The sequence below is a fragment of the Castor canadensis genome, chromosome 1 (assembly GCF_047511655.1).
Source record: "Castor canadensis chromosome 1, mCasCan1.hap1v2, whole genome shotgun sequence".
NCBI classification, from domain to species: Eukaryota; Metazoa; Chordata; class Mammalia; order Rodentia; family Castoridae; genus Castor; species Castor canadensis.
This window is the reverse complement of record NC_133386.1, coordinates 33,213,406-33,234,111: the sequence shown is the minus strand read 5'-3', so window position 1 is coordinate 33,234,111 and position 20,706 is coordinate 33,213,406. Positions and strand designations below refer to the sequence as shown.

The 20,706-nt window shown below is 39.0% G+C and overlaps 2 protein-coding genes across 9 annotated transcripts in view; one reads left to right on the top strand and one right to left on the bottom strand.

Annotated features, from left to right (window-relative positions):
- Positions 1-8,495, top strand: part of L3mbtl3 (L3MBTL histone methyl-lysine binding protein 3) — a 114,007-nt gene extending 105,512 nt beyond the window's left edge. For all 8 annotated transcript variants that reach the window (XM_020184328.2, XM_020184327.2, XM_020184326.2 and 5 more), the window contains 3 exons: positions 1,711-1,880; positions 2,194-2,256; positions 7,606-8,495. In XM_020184328.2, the coding sequence (XP_020039917.1) occupies positions 1,711-1,880; positions 2,194-2,256; positions 7,606-7,749 (377 nt within the window). In that variant the 3' untranslated portion in view covers positions 7,750-8,495. The remainder of the gene's footprint in view (positions 1-1,710; positions 1,881-2,193; positions 2,257-7,605) is intronic.
- A 3,011-nt stretch (positions 8,496-11,506) lies between these two features.
- Positions 11,507-20,706, bottom strand: part of Samd3 (sterile alpha motif domain containing 3) — a 55,139-nt gene continuing 45,939 nt past the window's right edge. The window contains exons 8-11 of the mRNA XM_020184329.2: positions 20,360-20,560; positions 12,783-12,954; positions 12,238-12,320; positions 11,507-12,013 (exon numbers count right to left, since the gene is read on the bottom strand). Of these exons, the coding sequence (XP_020039918.1) occupies positions 11,723-12,013; positions 12,238-12,320; positions 12,783-12,954; positions 20,360-20,560 (747 nt within the window). The 3' untranslated portion in view covers positions 11,507-11,722. The remainder of the gene's footprint in view (positions 12,014-12,237; positions 12,321-12,782; positions 12,955-20,359; positions 20,561-20,706) is intronic.

Sequence of the window (20,706 nt, the reverse complement as noted above, 5' to 3'; positions counted from 1 at the left end):
TCCAGCTGTTGGTTACATGGGTGTGTTCATTTTATAAATATTCAGTGAACTATATACTTCTGATTTGCACACTTGTCTCTAAGTCTTACTCTCCAAGAAAAAAAGTAAGCTTACTTGAATATATTCTTAGAAATACAGAAGTCTAAACTAGGTAGCCATTTGGCAAGGATTTGTGATGGAATTGAAGTATCCTTGTAGCTAACCTGGGTGTAAGGGAAGAATAAATGTAGATGAAGTGCCTTTTGTTTGTGAAGCTGTGAGTAAGTAGTTTCCAGAAAAGCAGTGTGTTCTGAAGGATCACCAGGAGGTAATCCTTGACAAGCTCTGGGTCAGAGTTCCAAGGGTAAAGGTCATTTGCTACAGAATGGCTGTTTTAAGAAAGCAGCAAACTAGGTTTAGGTTTCAAGATCTCAAACATAAATAGAATAGTTTTAAGTTTTAATTTTGATCTGCAGAAATAAAGAATGACAAAGTATTAACCTTTCTGCTGGGTTTTTGGGTTTTTTTTTTTTTTTATCATTTTTACATTTACTCACGTGTATACATTGTTTGCCACTGCTCCCCTTCCAGACAGAACCTGTTCTACCCTCTTGTTCTCTGATTTTTGTTGAAGAGAAAACATAAAAAGATAATGAGAAAGACACAGCGTTTTTGCTAATTTGAGATAAAGATAGCTATACAGAGAGATTCCTAGCATTGTTTCCATGCACTTGTATATTGCAACCCACATTGGTTCATCTCTACCAACCTCCTCACTACTTCCTGGTCCCCTTTCCATAGTGGCTTCTGCCAGTTTAAGATTACTTTATTTGCTCCTCTACAGTGAGCACATCAATCACATTCAAGTTTCAGGTTTCCTTCCCTTTCCCTATTTCTGCCATGTACATTCTCCCCTTAGTGTGTTACCCGTGTCCAATAATATTCTGCATTTGTTTGGGGTCTATAATCCACATATGAGGGAGAACATATGATTTTTGGCCCTCTGAGTCTGGCTAACTTCTCTTAAGATGATGTTCTCCAGTTCCATCCATTTACTTGTGAATGACAAAATTTCATTCTTCTTTGTGGCTGAGTAAAATTCCATTGTGTATAAATACCACATTTTCTTAATCCATTCGTCAGTAGTGGGGCATCTTGGCTGTTTCCATAGCTTGGCTATTGTGAATAGTGCTGTCTGCTGTTTTATTTTTATGGCAGTCATTTCTTACCTCCTTTTAAAAAAAGTTAGGTTGACTATTTCAAAGGTCAGTGTGAATAGTTAATTGGAAGAATAAAGCAAGGTGAGACAGAGGGAGAGAAGTGCAGGACTGATGTGGTAAGCACACTTGCTGTGCTGGAGCCTGCACACTGGCAACTCTTACCTTTATGGAATCCAAAGCACGATGGGGAACAAACACAGTTTCCTAAGGTGAGAGTTCTTTTCCTTGCCACTAAAACCCTGAGGCACATTTCTTATCTGAAGCATTAAGAGTCAACATTGAACAACTTAATGAAGCATGTCTTTAGTAATAGGTGCTACAGCAAACATGCAAGTTGAATGTACAGGTTGTTTCTGATGGTGACCTTCAATAAAGACAGTATAATCATTACTCAGTGAGTATTATGTTGAAAGGAACCAACACTTTAACTACCCGCTCTTCCCTCAATCTCATGTTTCAGGAGAATATAATACTGCTTTTCAGAGAGTGATTTCTCATTTGTTTCAACCAGGAGCCCGTGAAGAACCTACCGTACAGCAGGCACAGCGCCGGTCAGCTGTCTTTCTATCCTTTAAGTCCCCAATTCCGTGTCTGCCCCTGCGCTGGGAGCAGCAAAGCAAACTTCTTCCAACTGTGGCCGGAATCCCTGCTAGTAAAGTTTCCAAATGGAGCACAGATGAGGTAGGTTTTATTTTTAGTCTTCTCAGGCACCAGTGGTACTGGCTTCAAAAGTGGTAGAAGCGTTGTGTTTAGGTATGGTTGTAGTATATCTTTCTGTGTACCTGTCTTGTCTTGGTGTCTCTCTCTCTCTCTCTCCCTCCCTCTGTGTCTGTTTCTCTCTCCCTTTGTCTCTGTCTCTCTTTTTCTCATTCCTGAAAGAGAAGAAATTATTCTGAGAAAAATACCAAAACACTTTGGTTAAATATTTTGAGCCTGGAGCATTTAAATTTTGACTGTTTTTTTTTAATTGAGAATTGTATTTTATTTTTGTCAGGTATCAGAATTCATACAGAGCTTACCTGGGTGTGAAGAACATGGAAAGGTATTTAAAGATGAAGTAAGTGTTCCACTATGTTGCAATATGTTACCTGATAGGATCAAAGCACTGAAATGCAGGAATGGGGAAGTGTATAGACTTGGCAGAATCAGGAAGAGATGTATGTTGAAGCTCACAGATTGATATGTAGCTGCATGATAGGCAGCACTACCCAGTTGTATAAAAATGTCTTAATAGAAGATGAGATCAATGGAATGAGTGTGAGTACGATCATTACTATGCCCTGGGCAGTAGCACCAGACTTATTATAAAAACCCCACAAAACTTAATAACATGAACTTACATCCAGGGTGAGGACTGCCGAGAATTGAGCCACTGGCTGCCAGCCTCATTGGACTGTTAGATATAATTTATCTCTTAGATGGATGCCTGCTAAAATGCACAAGATCTGGTTTTCAGCATCCATTTTCTGATTTATCTTCTTACTGCAGAGATGTGTTATCTTCTTTCTAGCTGATCTTTAGTTGTCAGTTGTGCAGATTTTGACTTTCTTTCCCAAACACCTGAGACCCATGTGTCTATGTAGACCATGCTCCGTGAACTTTCTATCCCCAAATAAACTAAGATCCACACACAGAGCTATTGCTTTTTCTTTGAAAGAATTGTTACTGGAACCAGTGATGCTCCAGGGAGGAGATCTGCAAAAGGAAGGAGGCCTCCACCTGGCCCTGGGGGTACCGAGTTTGTGGTATTGTCACAAAAAAGAATTTTTGGACATTCTGAGATAGAAACCAAGAAAGTTAATTAGTAAAGCAAAACAAAGAGAGAAATATAGTACCCAGCTCAGACATGGGTGTGGGCACATCTGATAACAGGTACAAAGAGGCTGTAACATCCAGAGAATTTATGGTGAAAAAGTAGGTTGGGGGTTTGGGCCAAATTTACCTTAGGAAGAGTGTTCCTCTTTGTTTTGATGCCTAGTATCATTATTGATGTTAATTCAGTTTTATCAGTTGGGTCCAGAGGTTTCAGGATTTGTCTTCTTAATAAATTTAAGTCATTATGATACAGATGCCTGAACATCCTTTTAAGCAAAGGATGGTTTCTGCCAGACACTGCCTTTAAAGACAGGTGTCCATCCTTGAGGTGAATAGTTTTTCTTTTTTAATTTTTTTGTAAACACTTTTTGTGCCTATCGGAGTTATTTTCCCAGATGTTTTTTTTTTTTGTTGTTGTTTTTCCAGAATAAGGTTTTTTTTAAAGAAATCCTTGCTCAGTTCCTAGAGCACACTAATTATGTGGGAAAGGTTAGAGGAGAGAACTGCTCTTTTTTCTTTCTTTTTTGTCTTTTTTTACTAAATATTGCAGCTTATTTAAGGGGTGTAAAGCTTGAAGCAAAGAAAATAGTGCTGTGTACTTTTAATCAAGCCATTTATTAATACAGTGTTTCTCTCTGAATTCCTGGCAGCTGTTTCCCATGTCTGGCTTCCCCTGAACTATCCTGCCTCAAAATCATGTTAGTTTTGAAAATAAATTTATAATACATTTATTTTATAATTTCTGTTTATTTATTTTTGGTGGTACTGGGGTTTGAACTCAGAGGCCTTGCGCTTGTTAGGCAGGCGCTCTTCCATTTGAGGCACTCGCCTGTCCTTTTCTGTGTTGCATGTTTTCGAGGCAGGGTCTTGTGAACGATTTGCCTAGGCTGGCTTCAAACCATGATCCTCCTGATCTCTGCCTCCTGAACAGCTAGGAAGGCAGTCACGAGTCTGTTGATAGCAAGATATTCCATGTAGGTTTTTTCTATTAAAGTAAGATTTAAGTTCAAATTCAAAATGAATTTGAAAGGTGTATTTCTTTGAATATTTTTGTTTTTATTCATGGCGTATTGTCTTTGAGACACTCCTCAGGTACCAGTATCCTCAGAGCCAAACCTTTCTTTGTAGGAGTGGGACAGTTAACATTCCAAATGTATCATTCATCCATGTGTCCATTTACTCCTTTTTTCTTACATCTGGTGAGCATTTGTTAATCCTACTTTGCATATGTTACTCTGAAATGCTTTGGTGGAAAGGATGTTCAAAATTATAAAAAGTAGGCCTTGCTCTGAAGCATCTCACAAGGTCATGGGCATCACTTTTGAGTCCCAGAAATAAACCATAACAAATCTAACTAAAGTCTTGTAAGTCATCTATAAAATACATTGTACAGCTGTTAAGATAAACTATTTTTGGAAACTGTCCTTGATGTCTTTCTTATATACTTCACATCTCACCTGTTGAAAATCCTGTTGGGTGTATTTTTAAAACAAAGAATCCGACTCTCTCTTGCCTTCCACAGCTGCCACCCTGGTTTGAGCTACCACTGTCTCTCACGTGGCTTCATTTAGTAGCCTCCTAACAGGTCTCTCTACTTCTGAGTTGCTCCTCTGCAGTCTGTACCCAGCAGGGTCAGAGTGATCCTGCTGAAGCTGGAGTAGTCCCAACAGGGGCCTACAGTTCTGCTACCTCTTTAACTCTCTCTGCTCCTGGCCACTTTGTTAACACTGCCTCTCACTTCCCGACACCAGCCTCCTTGCTCTCCTTCAGATTGTCCTGGCATGCTTGGCCCTTCCTTCTGTCTGGAACGCTCTTCCTCCCCATGTTCACATGACTCACTCCCTCTCCTCAGATGCCAAGTTTTAACTAGTCATGCCCTGACTGTCCTATTTGAAATTGCCATTTGCCACCACACGTGCATCCCAACCTGGGCTGCCCTCTCATCTCCCCAGCCAACTGTTCTCTCCTAGCAGTAATTGCCTTCCAGCTTCCCAATTAATTTGCTTGCTTATTATGTTTATTGCTTATAGTCTGCCTCCCACTACAGAGTGCAAAGTCCACAAAGAGTTTTTGCTTGCTTACTTATTTTATCTGCTTTATTCTTTGCTATATGCCCAGGCCCAAGAAGAATGTTTGGAATTAATATTTAGTATGCTATTTTTTTGTAGTGAATATACTCTTACCTTTATCTTCTGAGAAAAGACTTATTCAAAGAGTGTGTCACTGCAATTTACAGAACTAAAGCATTGGAAAAGAACCCAGAGTGCACCACGGAGGAGCAGTAAAACAAAAGAAGGAGCTCCCAGGCTCCACATCTCTCTTCCTGGGCCTGGGCCTTTTAACAAAACACTTAATCTCTGGATTTGCGTTACAAAAGCAAACTAAAAAGTAAGCCTAGTAATACATCACAGCATCTCCATTGTTCTTAGAATGCAGTTTCTTAAATTTTTATCTCCTTCCAGTTCAGCCTTGTCCTGTGCTGCCTGCGCATCAGACCAGCTGTGTGTAATACGTGCGATGACACTAGCTTCAAGACCTTTTTCTTTCTAGTGTAACCTTATAAATAATAATCTACCAAAACTTCATCTTCAGGTCTCACACATAATTTCAAATCCTAGCCTCTCAGTTCTCTGATTGTTCCTTTTCTTCAGTCACTAGTCTCCTTTTTAAACTCTTGCATGCAGCCTAAGGAGACAGGGTGGCTGCTGCAAGCCTTCAGTAGGATCCAAAGTTGTAATAAACCCATCAGACTTTTTTGTTGAGGGCCTAGAAGGCTCTCTCAACTGTCCCTTCCGCTGGGGTCTGCTGTGGTGAGTGAATTGGTCACAGGTCTGCCTGTCCTGTTGGTCTTGCCTTGTCAGAGGATGTCTGTCACTTGAGGCCCAAGTCAATGTTTGCAAAAGGCAAGAGACCCCTCCTCATGCCTGCCATGCAGCTGTGTTGCACTTGGAGGTTAACATTAAAATGTCTCCACCTGGTAGAGTGGCTAAAGCGGGGAGAGCTCCTGCCTAGCAAGCATGCAGCCCTGAGTTCAAACCCTAGTGCTGCAAAAAACCCCTCACCTTCTAGCTTTCTGTAGCAGGGATGCTTCTTCCACATGACTATTGCTTGAAGTTGTAGAAGATGACTCTAGTTCTTAATGATTGAGTATACTGCACAGGCAATTTAGATTTAAAACCTTTTTTTAAGATTAAAAAAAAACTTATAGAGAATCTATGTAGTCAATGTTGCCCTGAAACCTGCAGTCCTCTTGCCTGGCCTCTGAGTGCTGGGATTACAGGCATGTATCACCATGTCCAGAATTTTTTCTGTTTGTTTTTTTTTAAGAGGAGAGAAGGAATATCTTAAGAAACAGCTTAATGATAAGCTTCATTATCAGCCTTTATCTAGTGAACCCTTTGCATAACTCAGAACTGTCTGATTTGCAGGGCTAGCATAACAAAGTTTATACCGCTGAACTAAACAGCAGAAATGTTTTGTCTCACAGTTCTGAATGCTGGAAGGCTAAAGGTCAAGGTGTGGATAGGGTTGCTTCCTTCTAACAGCTGTGAGGCAGTAATCTCCCTGTTGGCCTGAATAGATTATACAGCCCTCTCTGTATTCCCACTACATGAGTTTGTATCTGTTTCTGAATTTCCCCTTTTTTTGTGAATACCAGTCATATTTGATCAGGAGCCTACGTTAGTGTGACCTTGTCTTAACCAGTTATATCTGCAATGACTCTATTTCCAAATAAGATCACATTCTGAGGGACTGGAGTTTGGGATAGATAAATTTGTGGAAGATGCAACGCCAGAACACAAGACATTGATGTCATAGTTTCTAATGTACTCTGAGACAGAAAACCAAAGTATGTTTTACTTTTTGTGCAAAGTGGAAAAGCTGAAAGAGAAGTGCATTGCCCCATTGTTCACCACACTAACCCAGGAGTCATCATGTTTATCATTGAACCGAAAAGTACTCTATTCTGTAGAAGCATAGGCATTTGTCTTAGAAAAGGCCCAGAGAGAAGGAATCCTTCTCACAGTTAACCAAGGATCAGAGGGAACAGCATAGAGTATGTGACTCTTAATACCGGCCACACAGTCTTCCAGTTGTTCTGTTGATTTGCTTTTCTTCTGTATATAAAGATTAATTGTGGCCATGCTAGAAATAAAATTTATCTTTCTCTTTTTTTTTTCCTTTATTGGGAGACTAACTTAAAAAATTGTTAGCGTGTAGCCGATTCCTTGCCTGAATTCTTTTGTTTGTGCCACAAACATTTGTATGACTGTTATCTTGTCTAATTTAAAAAACCTACCATGATTTGAACTGCATATAGATTTTCCTGTATTCTTCTTGACTCAGCACCTAATTTACAGTAATCACAGGAAGATCTGTCTATCTTCCATTTTCCTGTGGCTTAATTTTCCTAGTCCACATTTGGATGTGTTGTTTTATGGGTACATGTATCAGGAAATGTTGCACACATGAACTGTGTGTGCTTTCTTAGCATTGCTATGTAGAAATCAGCAGATAAGTTACCTTGACTATTTTGCATAATACTATACAAATTAATCCACATTCTTTTTCTTTCTTCCCCTTATTTTAGCAAATTGATGGAGAAGCATTTCTACTTATGACCCAAACAGACATTGTTAAAATCATGAGCATTAAGCTGGGCCCTGCTCTCAAAATTTTCAATTCTATTCTGATGTTCAAAGCTGCAGAGAAGAATTCTCACAATGAACTTTGAAGATGGCGAATTCTGAGCACTACCAGCTTTCTGCTTTAAGGCTCATGTTTTATTCAAAGCACAAGGACCATTCAGACTCCTAAGTGAGAAGTCACCAAAACTCAAAAGAGCAACACTATCGGATTATTTATATTCCTCAAGAGACAATATATGAGTTCTTATGAAAGTGCTTGAGCTTTTAACCAGGTACTGTCTAACAACAGTCATCTTTTGGTTCTGTTCACTGAGCTAAATTTATCTTTGTAAATCTTTTTGAGGATGGGGGGGTGGGGGAAAGGGGGCTTCATTAATTATTTATGGATGGGGTGGGGCAGAGTAAGAACTTTTGGCATTTTGTAAACATTGTTGAATTCTCTTTCATGTACACTGTTTCTTTTTCAGTACTTTCAGAAACTTTTTTATATAATTGAATTTCAACTTAAACCAAATTAGTCAAAGGCTGGCTAGGTTTAGCCAGTGGGACTATTATCTGTATTACTCATTTGTGCCATATTTTGAATTGCAACATTATGCTAAGTATAACTTTGCAAGTCACGATATTGCCTAACTGCTTGTCATCAATTGTGAGGCTGAATAGTTGTAAAAATTACTTTTCTTTGAATCAGTGTTTTTACTTTTGCACGCATTAGGAAATGTTAAACAAATTACTTTTCACCAGCATCTTTACTATAATTACCAAAAACATGTATATAAAAGAATGGAGTTGAAAAATAAAATATATCAACATAAATAAGTGAGGTGGTACATTTGAGTGGCATCACTGTCATACATCTTGGTACCCATGTACATACATACAGGAGGCCCGTGGCTGCCGAGGAATGTGCACTTACATTCCGATGGATATTTGTTCCTAAGGGTCTTGAACTAGTTATAAGATTATCTTTAGCTTCTAATTGCCATTAAAGTAATTGTGACGCTTTACAGAGATGAAGGGCTCATTCTGTTGATGGAAATGCTAATCCTTAAAGAGCTTCATCGTCTTGCAGTGTTGTCCGCATCCAAAGTGGATCGATTTTACTGCACAAGTGAGGTGTGTGGGAGCAACAGCAGTGGACACAAATCCTCATTGCTCACAGGTCAGGGAAATGAGTCCCAAAGCCATTACTCAAGAATCTTCATTCTGGAAGAATTCCTTTTTTTCTATAAAATGCTTTGCCTTGTTATATAAGAATTTGCATGCACTGTAAATGAAAACCCGTGATTATCTGTCAACTGATAGCTGTCAGTGTTTCTTTTTAAGCATGTGATTCTAAGGGACAAGATAAATTATTCTGTTAGTGTTCTGATGTACTTTCTGATTCCAGGATTACACATACATTCAAGGACTGTTTTTAAAATAGAAAGTGGGTTTGATAGCATGCTACCTGAGTTGTGAGGAAAGTCTCTCCTCTTTCCTTAGTTGCTCCATTTTTTTCTGGTGTAGGAATTCCTTTGATGTGCCATGCTGGCAGTCTGTTAGCAGTCCTTTGCATTTGCCATGATTCAAGGAAAAATTTCTGTGCATGAATCTACTAAGTAAGTTTTCCTTGTTGCTTGCCAGATGGTCTAGGCAGAACAGGCGCGGGACCAGTGTCAAGCACACGGGCATTGAGAGAGCTATGCAAAAACTCAGTGGCAGGCACACTTGCCTGGCATTCCTAAGGCCCTGGGTCTGTTCCCTAGCATATCCGCGCCCCCCCCAAAAAAAAGAAAACACCAACAGCGGTCTAATGAACCTGTAGGATTTAGTATTGTTTGTCAGTTTACTTTCCAGAAGATGTGCTTAGTGACAAAAAATTCAAAAATTATATTGCTAGGTCAAGTAGGATTTGTCCATGTTGGAATTTTTCCTTCCTAGTTTAAAGCTTACCTTATAATAAAAGAAACTTTTTGGTGGTACTGGGGTTTGAACTCAGGGCTTACTGCTTGCTAGGCAGGTAATGAAAGGAACTTTTAAGTTTTCTTTGAAACATCTGCTCTTATACAGGCATGATGGAACAGGACAATTTTAAAGGAAAAATAAGAGCCCTGATGGTAAGGAATCCCTGAAATAAGAGAAGCACGCTTAAGTAAATGAAGAATGACATTATACCATTTACAGGAAATGGAACTGGAGGTCATCATGTTAAGCAAAACAACCACACTCAGAAAGACAATTACTGCATGTTTTCTCTAATCTGTAAAATTTAGATTAAAAAAAGAAGAAGAAAGGAAGTAGAAGGGGAGCTATTTTGGAAGAGAAAGGAGATAAGTGGAAGGGAGAAGGAGGGACAAAAGATTATAAATGGGGAGGAGTGAATATGATCAAAGTCCATTATGTACATGTATGAAGATCTCATAATGAAACCTATTACTTCTTATAGTTAATACATGCTAATAAAAACTAAGAAATGTGAAAGTAGGTATCCAGATGGATGTGCTAATATCTACATAACATTATGAATGGATTTAATACCCCCAAACTGTATACTTAAAAATGGAAGGAAGGTAAAAAAAAAGACAGACTTAGGGTAAAACAAAAGGCAGGGGTGGGAAATGAGGACCTTGATAGGACCTTCCCATTCAAAAGGCATTTTTTAAAACTTTAAAACATTGTACAATCCAAATGAAACCTGCCTGCAGGGTGATATTTACCACAGGCTACCATTTGTGACATCTACATTCAGTGGTCTCAGCCCTCAAAGAAACTAGGGTATGTTACCAGTGGGAATGCTGAGCTAGGCACTGGGGATAGATGTCCTGTTGGAAAAAACAGTAACATGGACACGGATCCTCCCTCAAGCTCAGCACATGTCTTCACAATGTTTGGAGCAAACTTCCTTGCAGTTTCCCTGCTGATCTGCCCCCATCACTCCATCCAGCCTTAGAGGAGCTGCCATTCAAGGTCAACCCCAGAGAATGTATACCTGTAAGGAAAGGAATCTTTAAGAATTTGGTAGATTCATTTGGGGGAAGACAGCTTGTGAAATTATTTTTTTTTAATTGGGATGAGATAATTTGGAGAAATAAAGGAAGATTTGTAAAGAAGTAAATTCATACTCTAGTGAAAGGAAATAAATAAAACTTTTTGGGGGGCAGTACTGGGGTTTAAACTCAGGGCCTCACACTTACTATGCCGACACCCCACCACTTGAGCCACTTCATCAGCCCAAAATATGATAGTTTTAAGGGGCACTTTAAACTAGTCTGTAGTTTTTCTTGTGGAATTCTTTAGAAGACAGTAAGAGCGACTGAGTCTTAGTCTTGTTAGACTCCGAAAGTTATGAACAGAAATTTAACATGGGACATAGAGCAGTAGCCATTGGGATTGCACACGAGTCTGAGTGACTTGGGATGGAAGCAATAGAAGATGAAGACAGGCCACAGGTAGCAGAGCTGAGCCAGCAAGATCAGCCAGCAGGGAGGAGACAGGTTTGCAGAAGCAAAGCATCTCAGGCTAGGCGGTCATCTGGGGTTAGAGGAATTGTGCCCCTTCTTAAAATGTTCAATTTCAAAATGTTTTCAAGCAGTGTTTAGACAAAAGAGGCTACCCACAGGCCACGTATGTGCAGTAACTGGGCTTTCAAAAGTGAACACCCTAGGGATAGGGTCCTGGCTCAAGTGAAACAGCACTTGTCTAGCATATACAAGGCCCTAAGTTCAAATCCTAGTACTGCCAAAATACCAAGTGGGGACCTTGAGTTAAGTTGAAGGTCATACCCAAACCCAAAGAATATTTAGTGTCTTTTAAAAACTAAGGCACCCTTGAAAGTATAACTTTGACCATGGAATTTCTAAGAACTCAGATCAAATTAAGAGCCCTTTACTTAAGTGGTATTTTATTGCAGAATTTCACAAAGAACTTAAGTAAGTGTAAAGATAGAAAGCATTGAAATTCATTAGCATATTTTATACGAAATGATTTTGTAATTCCTACCTCTACCACAATCCTAAATGAAAATGATTTTTTATAAAGCTTCAGTTGTCCCAGAGTTAAATTCTGATACATAATTGGCTAGTATTGAGTGACTGGGCCTTGAAATCCTACTTCCTTTTCCTTTTCTTTCAAAGAAGGAAAATAGGGACTCTGCATATCAAAGATCAAGGTCTGGAGGAAATTGAGGGTTTGGGACAGTCTTCTTGGGTACTCAATCCCAAACACTTGAAAGGCAGCCACTAGAGCAGCTACAGCTGTGACACAGTCATCCACCTTGGTGAGCTTCTCTTTGTCCAAATATAAAGAAAACTCGCAAACGTCGATGTTGAAGGGGTTTTTAACTTCCAACACAGGTGTGGCCACTTGCACCTGAAGGAGAGAATGGAGTCACTACTCCATGATAGGTCACATAATAAATAATAATCTGCCTGAACTTAAGTACAATATTGCATAAGTGAGGTTTTTGCAAGTCAGCATATCTGTAAATATGATAAAACATACTTCAAAATAGACCACTGTCCTGCTTATAAATAAATTATCATACGAAAATGCAAAATGGCAAACCAATGGCTATTAACGGTGTGCGTACGTACCTTGTCATTCACAACAACAAAAAGGTTAGGATCATCCCCAAAAACATCTGGGAGGAGTAGACATGTGGCTGTCATCTTCATGTCTGTCAAAGTAAATATGTTTACAGGCCAGGTAAAAATGGGTTTTTAGCAACTGTAAACAAAGCCAGTGTTAAAACATGGATTTTAAAAATTGTTACCTTTTACAGAAAACAAGCTACCCTTCTTAGATAGTGTTTCACAACCTTTTTTAACCAACATCTAATAAAACCCAAACGTCATGTTTGTTCTCCAGGTCACTGCCAGGAGAGACAAGAGTTCTGTATTTTATGTCCATCTGCTAGGATGATTTTTATCATGTTTTACCTTGTGATTTGTGTTATAAAATTAACAGGGTCCTAGCACTCCAAATACAATTTTACAATATTGAGTGTACTTTTTAAATCTATATCCTTCCCACCAGTTGTTTCACTGAACTTTACATATTACCAAAACAGAGACCTTCTAAAGTATCCTGTATTATACAGATAGCTGAGACCAGCTCACCCCACCCCTGGTTTACCAACATTTCAACATGTCTTCATCAGTGTACTGTCTCAGTTTTTCTTGCAATGCAACATTGATTGGATTATCCACCACTGAAAGAGAAGTCAGTATATTTTCTGAATAAGATTCCAAAATATGCCTTGTTTTCTTATAAATATCTGTTCTTGTAAGAAGCTGGAATTCTCTGAACATCTAATAAAAGAAAAAAGCAACAGATACATCAGGTCACAAGAGAAGCTAATACATATAAGAAAGTAAATAACCTGAATTAAGTTTTGAATGCTGGTTATACATACTAGATATTTTAGTAGCTTTAGAGAAGTAAAGACTTAGGATGAGGGAGGAGAAAAGAATAAAAAGTTGGAATAAATGGAAAAGATCAATAATGGACATGGCAAAACCTATAGAACTAAACCTTTAGGAAAAGCTGGGCATGGTGTCACTTCTGTAATCCCAGCTATTTGGGAGGTAGAGGTAGGAGGATCATGAGTTCAAGGCCAGCCCAGGCAGTTAGTGAAACCCTGTCTCAAAAAGTACAAACAAAAGGGCTGGGGCAACTCAAGTGGTAGAGCACTTGACTAGCATACACAAGGTACTGGGTTCAGTCTCCCCCCTCCTCTCCCACTCCCCCCTCAAAAAAAAAAAAAAAAACTTTCAGGAAAACTCTACTCTGTTTCATGAAGTACTTTCTAATTCTAAAATTGAAAATAAAGCCAATTGGAATTAAAACTTTAGATACAGAGTCAACTAAATGAAGATTACAAAGTATATGTATATGTTGGCTATTTAGGTTACCCAAATGGGATTCTAGGACCATACATTTATTTCTTCATATAAATATGTTTTGGCAGTGTACAACAAGATACAAACAAGAAAACTATTGAATTTTAAGAAGCAACCATTGAAAAATACTTAATGATAAAAAACAACCTAAGAGCAAAAAAGTGCTGTGATGCTTAAGCTTCATTGTCAACTTGATTCAGTTAAGAAAAGCCTAGCAGATCAGTAAAGCATGCGTCTGGATACGGCCATGACGGCATTGCCAGAGACAGTTAAAATGAAGGGTTATGACCTAATGAGTAAATTAATCCCTCTATGGATTCATGCTATGGTGGCATTATGGGGAGGTGGTGAAAGGTAGGAGGTGGGACCAAATGGAAGGATGGGTCAGTGGTGGGCATTTCCTCCTGGGGCTCTATCTGTCCTGACCTCTTCCTATATTCCTTGTCTCTATTTCAGGGCTGCCATGCCTCCTCTGCTCTACCATGCCATGGATTAACACTTGTGAAAACAAAAGCCAAAATAAATCTTTTTCTTTTCTTTGGCTTATGTCAGACATTTTGTCAGCAATGATAAAAGTCACAATACAACTGCCAAGTCAATCCTTGATGGAAGCCCTTTACTCCAAACAACCTTTTCCTGTCCCTTCCTAAATTCTCCAGCCTACCCAGGGAATTCTAACTCTACCATCCTGCGCAGTGGCATTACCAGATCGTTAGTCATCCGCACTAATATAAATCAGTGTAGTCATTGCTTTCCCTAACCTGCAAAGAATAGTTAGGTACTGTCCACCAGGCCTCATGGTTCCTTGGGTATTTATTTAGATCATAATTTGCCCAAAGATTAGGTCTGAAAATTTTCAGAAAGCTGGAATTCATGCCCTCATAATGGCACACTAGCCCTGTATAAGGCAGCTCTCTGTGGACTGCTAATCTAGCATAATACCTGTAGAAGAACATGCTTCTCTCTTTAGGTAGACAGGACATAAAACATGAAGAAGGTAGAACAAGCCTAGGAATTATCTTAAGTAGTTATTTTGAAATAATACCAAGTTTAAAGTAAAGTTGTGAAAATATAGAACTCACAAATGCCCTTCATGCAAATTCCCCCAAATGCTGATCCACTTGAAAATAAGCTATAAACCTGATGCCCCATCACCCATTAACTCTTTGTTGTGCATTTCCTAAGTACCAAAGATACTCAAAATCAGGAAATCTAATCCATGGGTCTCATTCAAATTTGCCAGTTGTTCCTATCATGACCCTTCTAGGTCCAGCATCTAATCCAGGATCACATTTGAGATTTAAATGCCACATCTCTGCCTGGAAGCAGTGTGTGTGTGGTGATGGTGGTGGGGGTGGCCCAAACAATGCATACACATGTGGGTAAATGTAAAAATACAAACAATAAAAAAAAAATAAAGCTTGGTGAGGGAAAAATAAATAAATAAATGCCGCATCTCAAGTTTAGTCTCCAGTCTGAAGCCGCTTCTTGGTTTCCTGGACATTATTGACAAGTGGTGGCCAATTATTACATAAAACATTCCTCCACCTACATTTGTATGACATTTCCTCAGGATTTATGCATTTGGGAGAAGAATGTTTGCGTTTCTTACATCAGGAAGCATAAGGAGGTAATTGGTCCCCACATTGGAGATACTAACTTTTATCACTTGGCTAAATTGGGATCTGCTCAGGTTTCTCCACTGTAAGCTGATTTATACTATGTTGTATTTTATGGGGAGATAACCTTCAGTTTATGTAAATGTCTTGTTTCTCATATAACTTTTATCCTCCAGATACAGTGTCCATTCATGATCCTTGCCTCAATCAAGTATCATTGTGGTCATTGCCATACAGCAATTTTCTTATTCCATGCTTTCTAAATTTATTACGTGGCTTGCTACTATAGGGTAGGTCTTCTCATCTTCCACACTTACTTACTTATTCATTTATTTATATCACCACAGACTAATAAATTCCTATTTCACTCAAATGGTTACAAATCTGATCCTTAACTTATGTATGTAATTTTGCAGTCTGTTCAACTTGTTCAATTCGGTCAGTGGGAGCAGCTTTAAGCTGATTTCTATGTCCTTCTGACGTACCTTATTAGTCTGTGAGCACTTCCTTAATTTCTGGCATTATACAATATTTCAGGGTCATTTTGTATTTTTTCTTAAAATGTTTGCTTCAGCCCTGGGGTCAGCCATTTCTCCAAGAACCCTGTTCCTTGGAGAATAGCATTTAGAAACTAAAATTTCAGTCCAAAGTGTGCTCCTGTATTACAGAGGTGTAATTACTCTAGGCTTTCTCATAGAACAAAGCTAAGAAATCATTTTTTATATATTGTGACAGTGTCAGAATCAAAATGGAGTCACTGTGCCAATACCTTACAAAAGATAAAACCAGCAGGGTACAAAGAAGGGAATCTCATGCATGGATTCCTGATAACAAGAACTGTCACAAAACCCTGTGTCAGAACCACAGCCTGACCCAGAGGCCACACAACGTCACACAAAAAATACCTCTGCAGGAACATCTTTCTATCAGCTGCCTGCCGAACCTTGAACTGATGAGACTTTCATACTGACCTTGTAGACAAGGATTATTCTTTCAAAAGTAATTTATATACTCCTCCTCATTTTGCCTTTAAAATCTTCTTGCCTTTACATTCTTCATCACACACACAGTTACCACAGCACATGTATTTCCATTGCAGTGTCTCTTCTCAAATTCATTATCTTTGGAGAATCTCTCTCCATTTGTCATTTAGGTTGATAATATAAAGACCAACATACAGACACACAGCAGTTGTAAGTGTTTGTATGTCTGTATATAAATACCAAAAACCATGAGTTCCTACTGATATTTTGAATTCCAATCTAACACTACAAGGCTTTTCTAACCTTCCTCTTTCCATATCTACCTCTTTAATCATGAGAAACTGGCTCTCCTCAGTTATTTACCTATTACCACAAAGTCCCACACATTACTAATATTACTCCTCCTTTCTTTTCCTTCTCTTCCTCCTTCTCCTCCTCCTTCTCCCTTCTTCCTTCTTTTTACCAAAAATTGAACTCCAGGCCTCAAGCTTGCCAGGCAAGTACTCACCAGTTAAACTTAAGCCTTTCTCCCAGTCCCTTGCTTTTGGTTTTTCTTTTCTTTTTTTTTCCGGCTGTACTTGGGTTTGAACTCGGGGCCTTGTGCTTACTAGGAAGGTGCTCTACCACTTGAGCCACTCCATCAGTGGCACTCTACCTCTTGAGCCACTCCTCTATTCCTGCTTTTGGTTTTTCAGATAGGGTCTCACACTTTTGCCCAGTCCAGTCTCAGACCATGCTCTTCTACCACCACCTCCTCAGTAACTAGGACTACAGCTGTGTCCCTCCACACCCGGCTTGTTTTGGAGATAAGATCTAACTTTTGCCTGGCTGGCCTTGTCTGTAATCCCCTTATCCCTGCCTCCCAAGTATCTGGGATTACATGGGCCACCATGCCTTACCCCATCCCTTTTTCTTTTGTTACTCAGATTGAATAATACCTATTGGTCTATCTCCAAGTTCACAGACTCTTTCTTCATGCTTTCCACAATGCTGTTAAACCGGTTCATTGATGTATTCATTCAAATGCATGTTCTTTACAGTTCTAAATTCAGCTTGGTTCCTTTATTACTTACTCAGTTTCTCTGATGAGACTTTCCACAGATAGGATGCCCAGCATCCACTGGGATTCCTATGCTCTTCACCACCCTGAAGCAACTGGCTTGATAGAGTGATGGAGTGGCCCTTTGAAGACTTGGTTACAGCATCACTTATGTGACAATACTTGCTGGACTGGGACAAGGTTCTTCAGAGCTGTGTATACCCTAAATCTGCACCTGACATATGGGGCTGAGTTTTCCCTGGGACTCACAGGTAGAATCAAGAGGTCCATAGCAACCAGAGCAGCACTGCTGTTACCTTGTGATCCACGAGCAGACAGTTTGAATGAAATTTTCCCTTTAATGGGTATTAAATTTTGGTCTGGCAGGTGGTTAAGTTACTGGGTGTTCCTTCTGGTCTTGTCGGTGTTGATTTTATCATTTGTTTGGGTGGGTCTATTTTGGGTTTTGCCCTTAGTGACACAGCAAAATTAAGGCTAAGGCATGCATGCTTCTCATGAGGCATGAACTTCCTGAAGTGTCAAGTGTATGCCCGAGGGGTTCAGCAAGGTCTCTCCACTCTGGCCAGAATTCTTACTTATCAACACTGTGTGCCCTCTCATATCAGCTCTCATCATGTCAGCCTCTCTCCCTAAGGCTTTGTGGAGTCCCATCCTACAGAGTCCAGCCATGGCCAAAGACTCTGGGAAATCTGTGTGTGCTTCTCCCACCAGCCCTTCCCTCCAGTACCCTGCTCTACAAATGACAGCTGCTTCATCATTCCCAGGTTCAACCTCTTCCTACTCAGCCTCAGAAGCCCACCATATTGTGCTTGGCTTCCACCTTTCTGTGTGATGATCTGGAATGTAACTCTGTAGCAGAGAGCCAAGGTACACCTTCTGTGCTTCCTGTTAACTAATGCTTGGAAGCAGTTGCCTCATCTATTTTTTTTTTCTAGCTTTCTCCATTTTTGTAGTGGGAAGAACAGTCCAGTACCAGTTATTCCATTGTAGCCAAAAGCAAAACTCAATCTTAAAAAAAATTTTTTTGACACTATCATTTTATTTTTATGAATTTCCCTTAAGTTTTGTCTTTTCAATTTTTGTTTTGCTGTTGTTGTTGAGACAGAGTCTCACTGTGTTGCCCAGACTGCCCACAAACTCTTGGGCTCAAGCAGTGAATCCCCTTGCCTCAGTCTTCCAAGTGGCTGAGACTATAGACACATACCACCTCATGGAGCTTTCACTTTAAGTTTTAAGAGAGTGAAATACTTTCTCAGGAAGAGCAAAACTGCAGCATCTCAAAGTGCTTATTAGAAAATGTGAGTAAATATTTAAATTTGGTTTTAATATTTTTCTCCTCTCTCCTCAACTGCCTCCTACTAGACTTATGCAATATTCAGTGGATCCCAGTGATAAAGAGCTAGTTGATAGTGTTTTGAGCTAATAAAATGAAATTTTAAATTTTGGAATTTTCTGTTGAAACAGTTTTTTGATGGAAAGAGACTAATGCTTACAGGAGGTGGCGGTGAGTCCAAGATAACTGCCAGGAGGACTGCCTCCGCCACAGGTTGCTTGTCTTCCTAAGCAACTGGATTCACAGCTATCTAAGCTCTGAGCAGTTTCACAGTAACAGAAAGCATTGAGGGTGGCTTGAACAGGGGCAACTGGTCAACCGTAGGGATGGTTTAGAGTGGTAATTGTAACTAAGGTCAAATTTACTTTATAAAAAGCATAACAAAGGTTTTTATAAATTGTAAATCCTAGCTAAACAGGGATGAGTTAGGGCTATATTTCCTGGAAAACCCAAAAATGTTTGTTCTTTTGTTTAAAACAATAGACAACTCCATTCAGTAAGTACAGTCATTATCAAAACCATACTCAAATCCATATTTTGGACATAAAAGATGAAAAGGTCGAGAGAATACAGTAGGAAAAGACACACAAATGCCACAGTATGAGAAGGTGACAAAACCTTAAATCTCAAATCTTCTTTCCTGCTCACTCAGGCCATGATGGACCTCAGACTTACTGTCACTTATGGTTCTTTGAAAGGCTACCTAGCCATAGTTCATCTTTGTAATTGCTAAACTTTTGTAGGCTGCACTCCAGTGAAGACCCTAAGGCTCTAACATAGTGACCAAAGCAGCCTTGTTAACCATCCACTAATTCTTTTCGGCATTCAAAAAAATCTGTAGTGTTTTTGTGTCACATGCGGTACTTGGCTAGACATCTAGGGAACTACTGATATTTAATACATGCTCCTATGTTTGAAGAGTTTATAGACTATCAGTTTGACAGATTTTTTTTTTTTGTTATAACACTGTTTTGCAAATCTGTGCCAATCTGGCATTACTTTCATATCTAATGGCCACAGGCTATGGGCTGTGAATGTTTCTAGCAACTCAAATATTAAGAAACAAACAAGCAAAAATCAAAGTAAGGTTGCTGAAGGGATTACATTAAGTATCCCATGTAAAGGCCTGAGAACATACATGGTAAGCATTTAGATGTTTACTAATGACATAATTAAAATAATTCTTACAGGCAAATTCTTATTTCAGTTTTTTTTCATGGAAAATGAAAAACATATCAAATGTTTCATCTGCAACATGGTTAGTTGAACCACAATTATTCCATGAAATGCATTCTCGGGTAAAAACTTTGATGAATTTTTTGTTAAACTCACACTGTAATGATGAGGCCCTTGAATGGTCTCTTTAAATAAACTCAATGGAAGGTATTTTATCTACCCATTAAACGTCATGATATTTTTTAAGGTCACTTCATGAAATTGTTTGGGATCATAAAAGAAAGAATAATGTTGCATACTAAGAGTTCTTTAATTATAACCATCTTAATGGTCTAAATGCATGCAAAGAGGAAATGACTCACATGTTAGGGAGCCTAAATAAAGATTCCCCCAATCTCTACAATATATTCAGTGACAGACAAATCTAATTCTGAAGGCCACAAGTGTCTATTTCCTGAACAGGACAACAGGAGTTATCATATTCTTACCCAAAGAACTGAAGTTCTTATCCAAAGGTAAGAACTCACATCCTATTGAGGTTCATACCCTGTATCTTGCTATGCTGTCCCATTAGTACTCCAGAAGAAAAAAGGAAAAAACCAGTTTGATAGAGTGAACAGAGTGTTATAAGTGAATCAGATACCTGGTAAGGGCACTTCAAGAAAGGAAACATTTTAAGAATGTCCTTCAGAGGCGTTCTGCTGCCAATCAACTTTCTTCTTATTTCCAAAGTCTGGCTCATCCTCTTGTCAATTTCTCTCCAGTCCTTTTCTGTTTTCACATACTCTTGCTGGAACCAGTTAATATGTTCATCTACCTCAGAATCTAAACAAACAGATTCTTCCTGCCAAATATTTTCAAAATATCAGTGAATTTCATGATTCAAGTGGCAGTTTGATACTACATGAAAACTTGAGTTACAGGCTGCTATTGCAGTCTTAATAATGCACTCCTAAAATGAACAATACCATGTCTAATTGTACTTGGCCT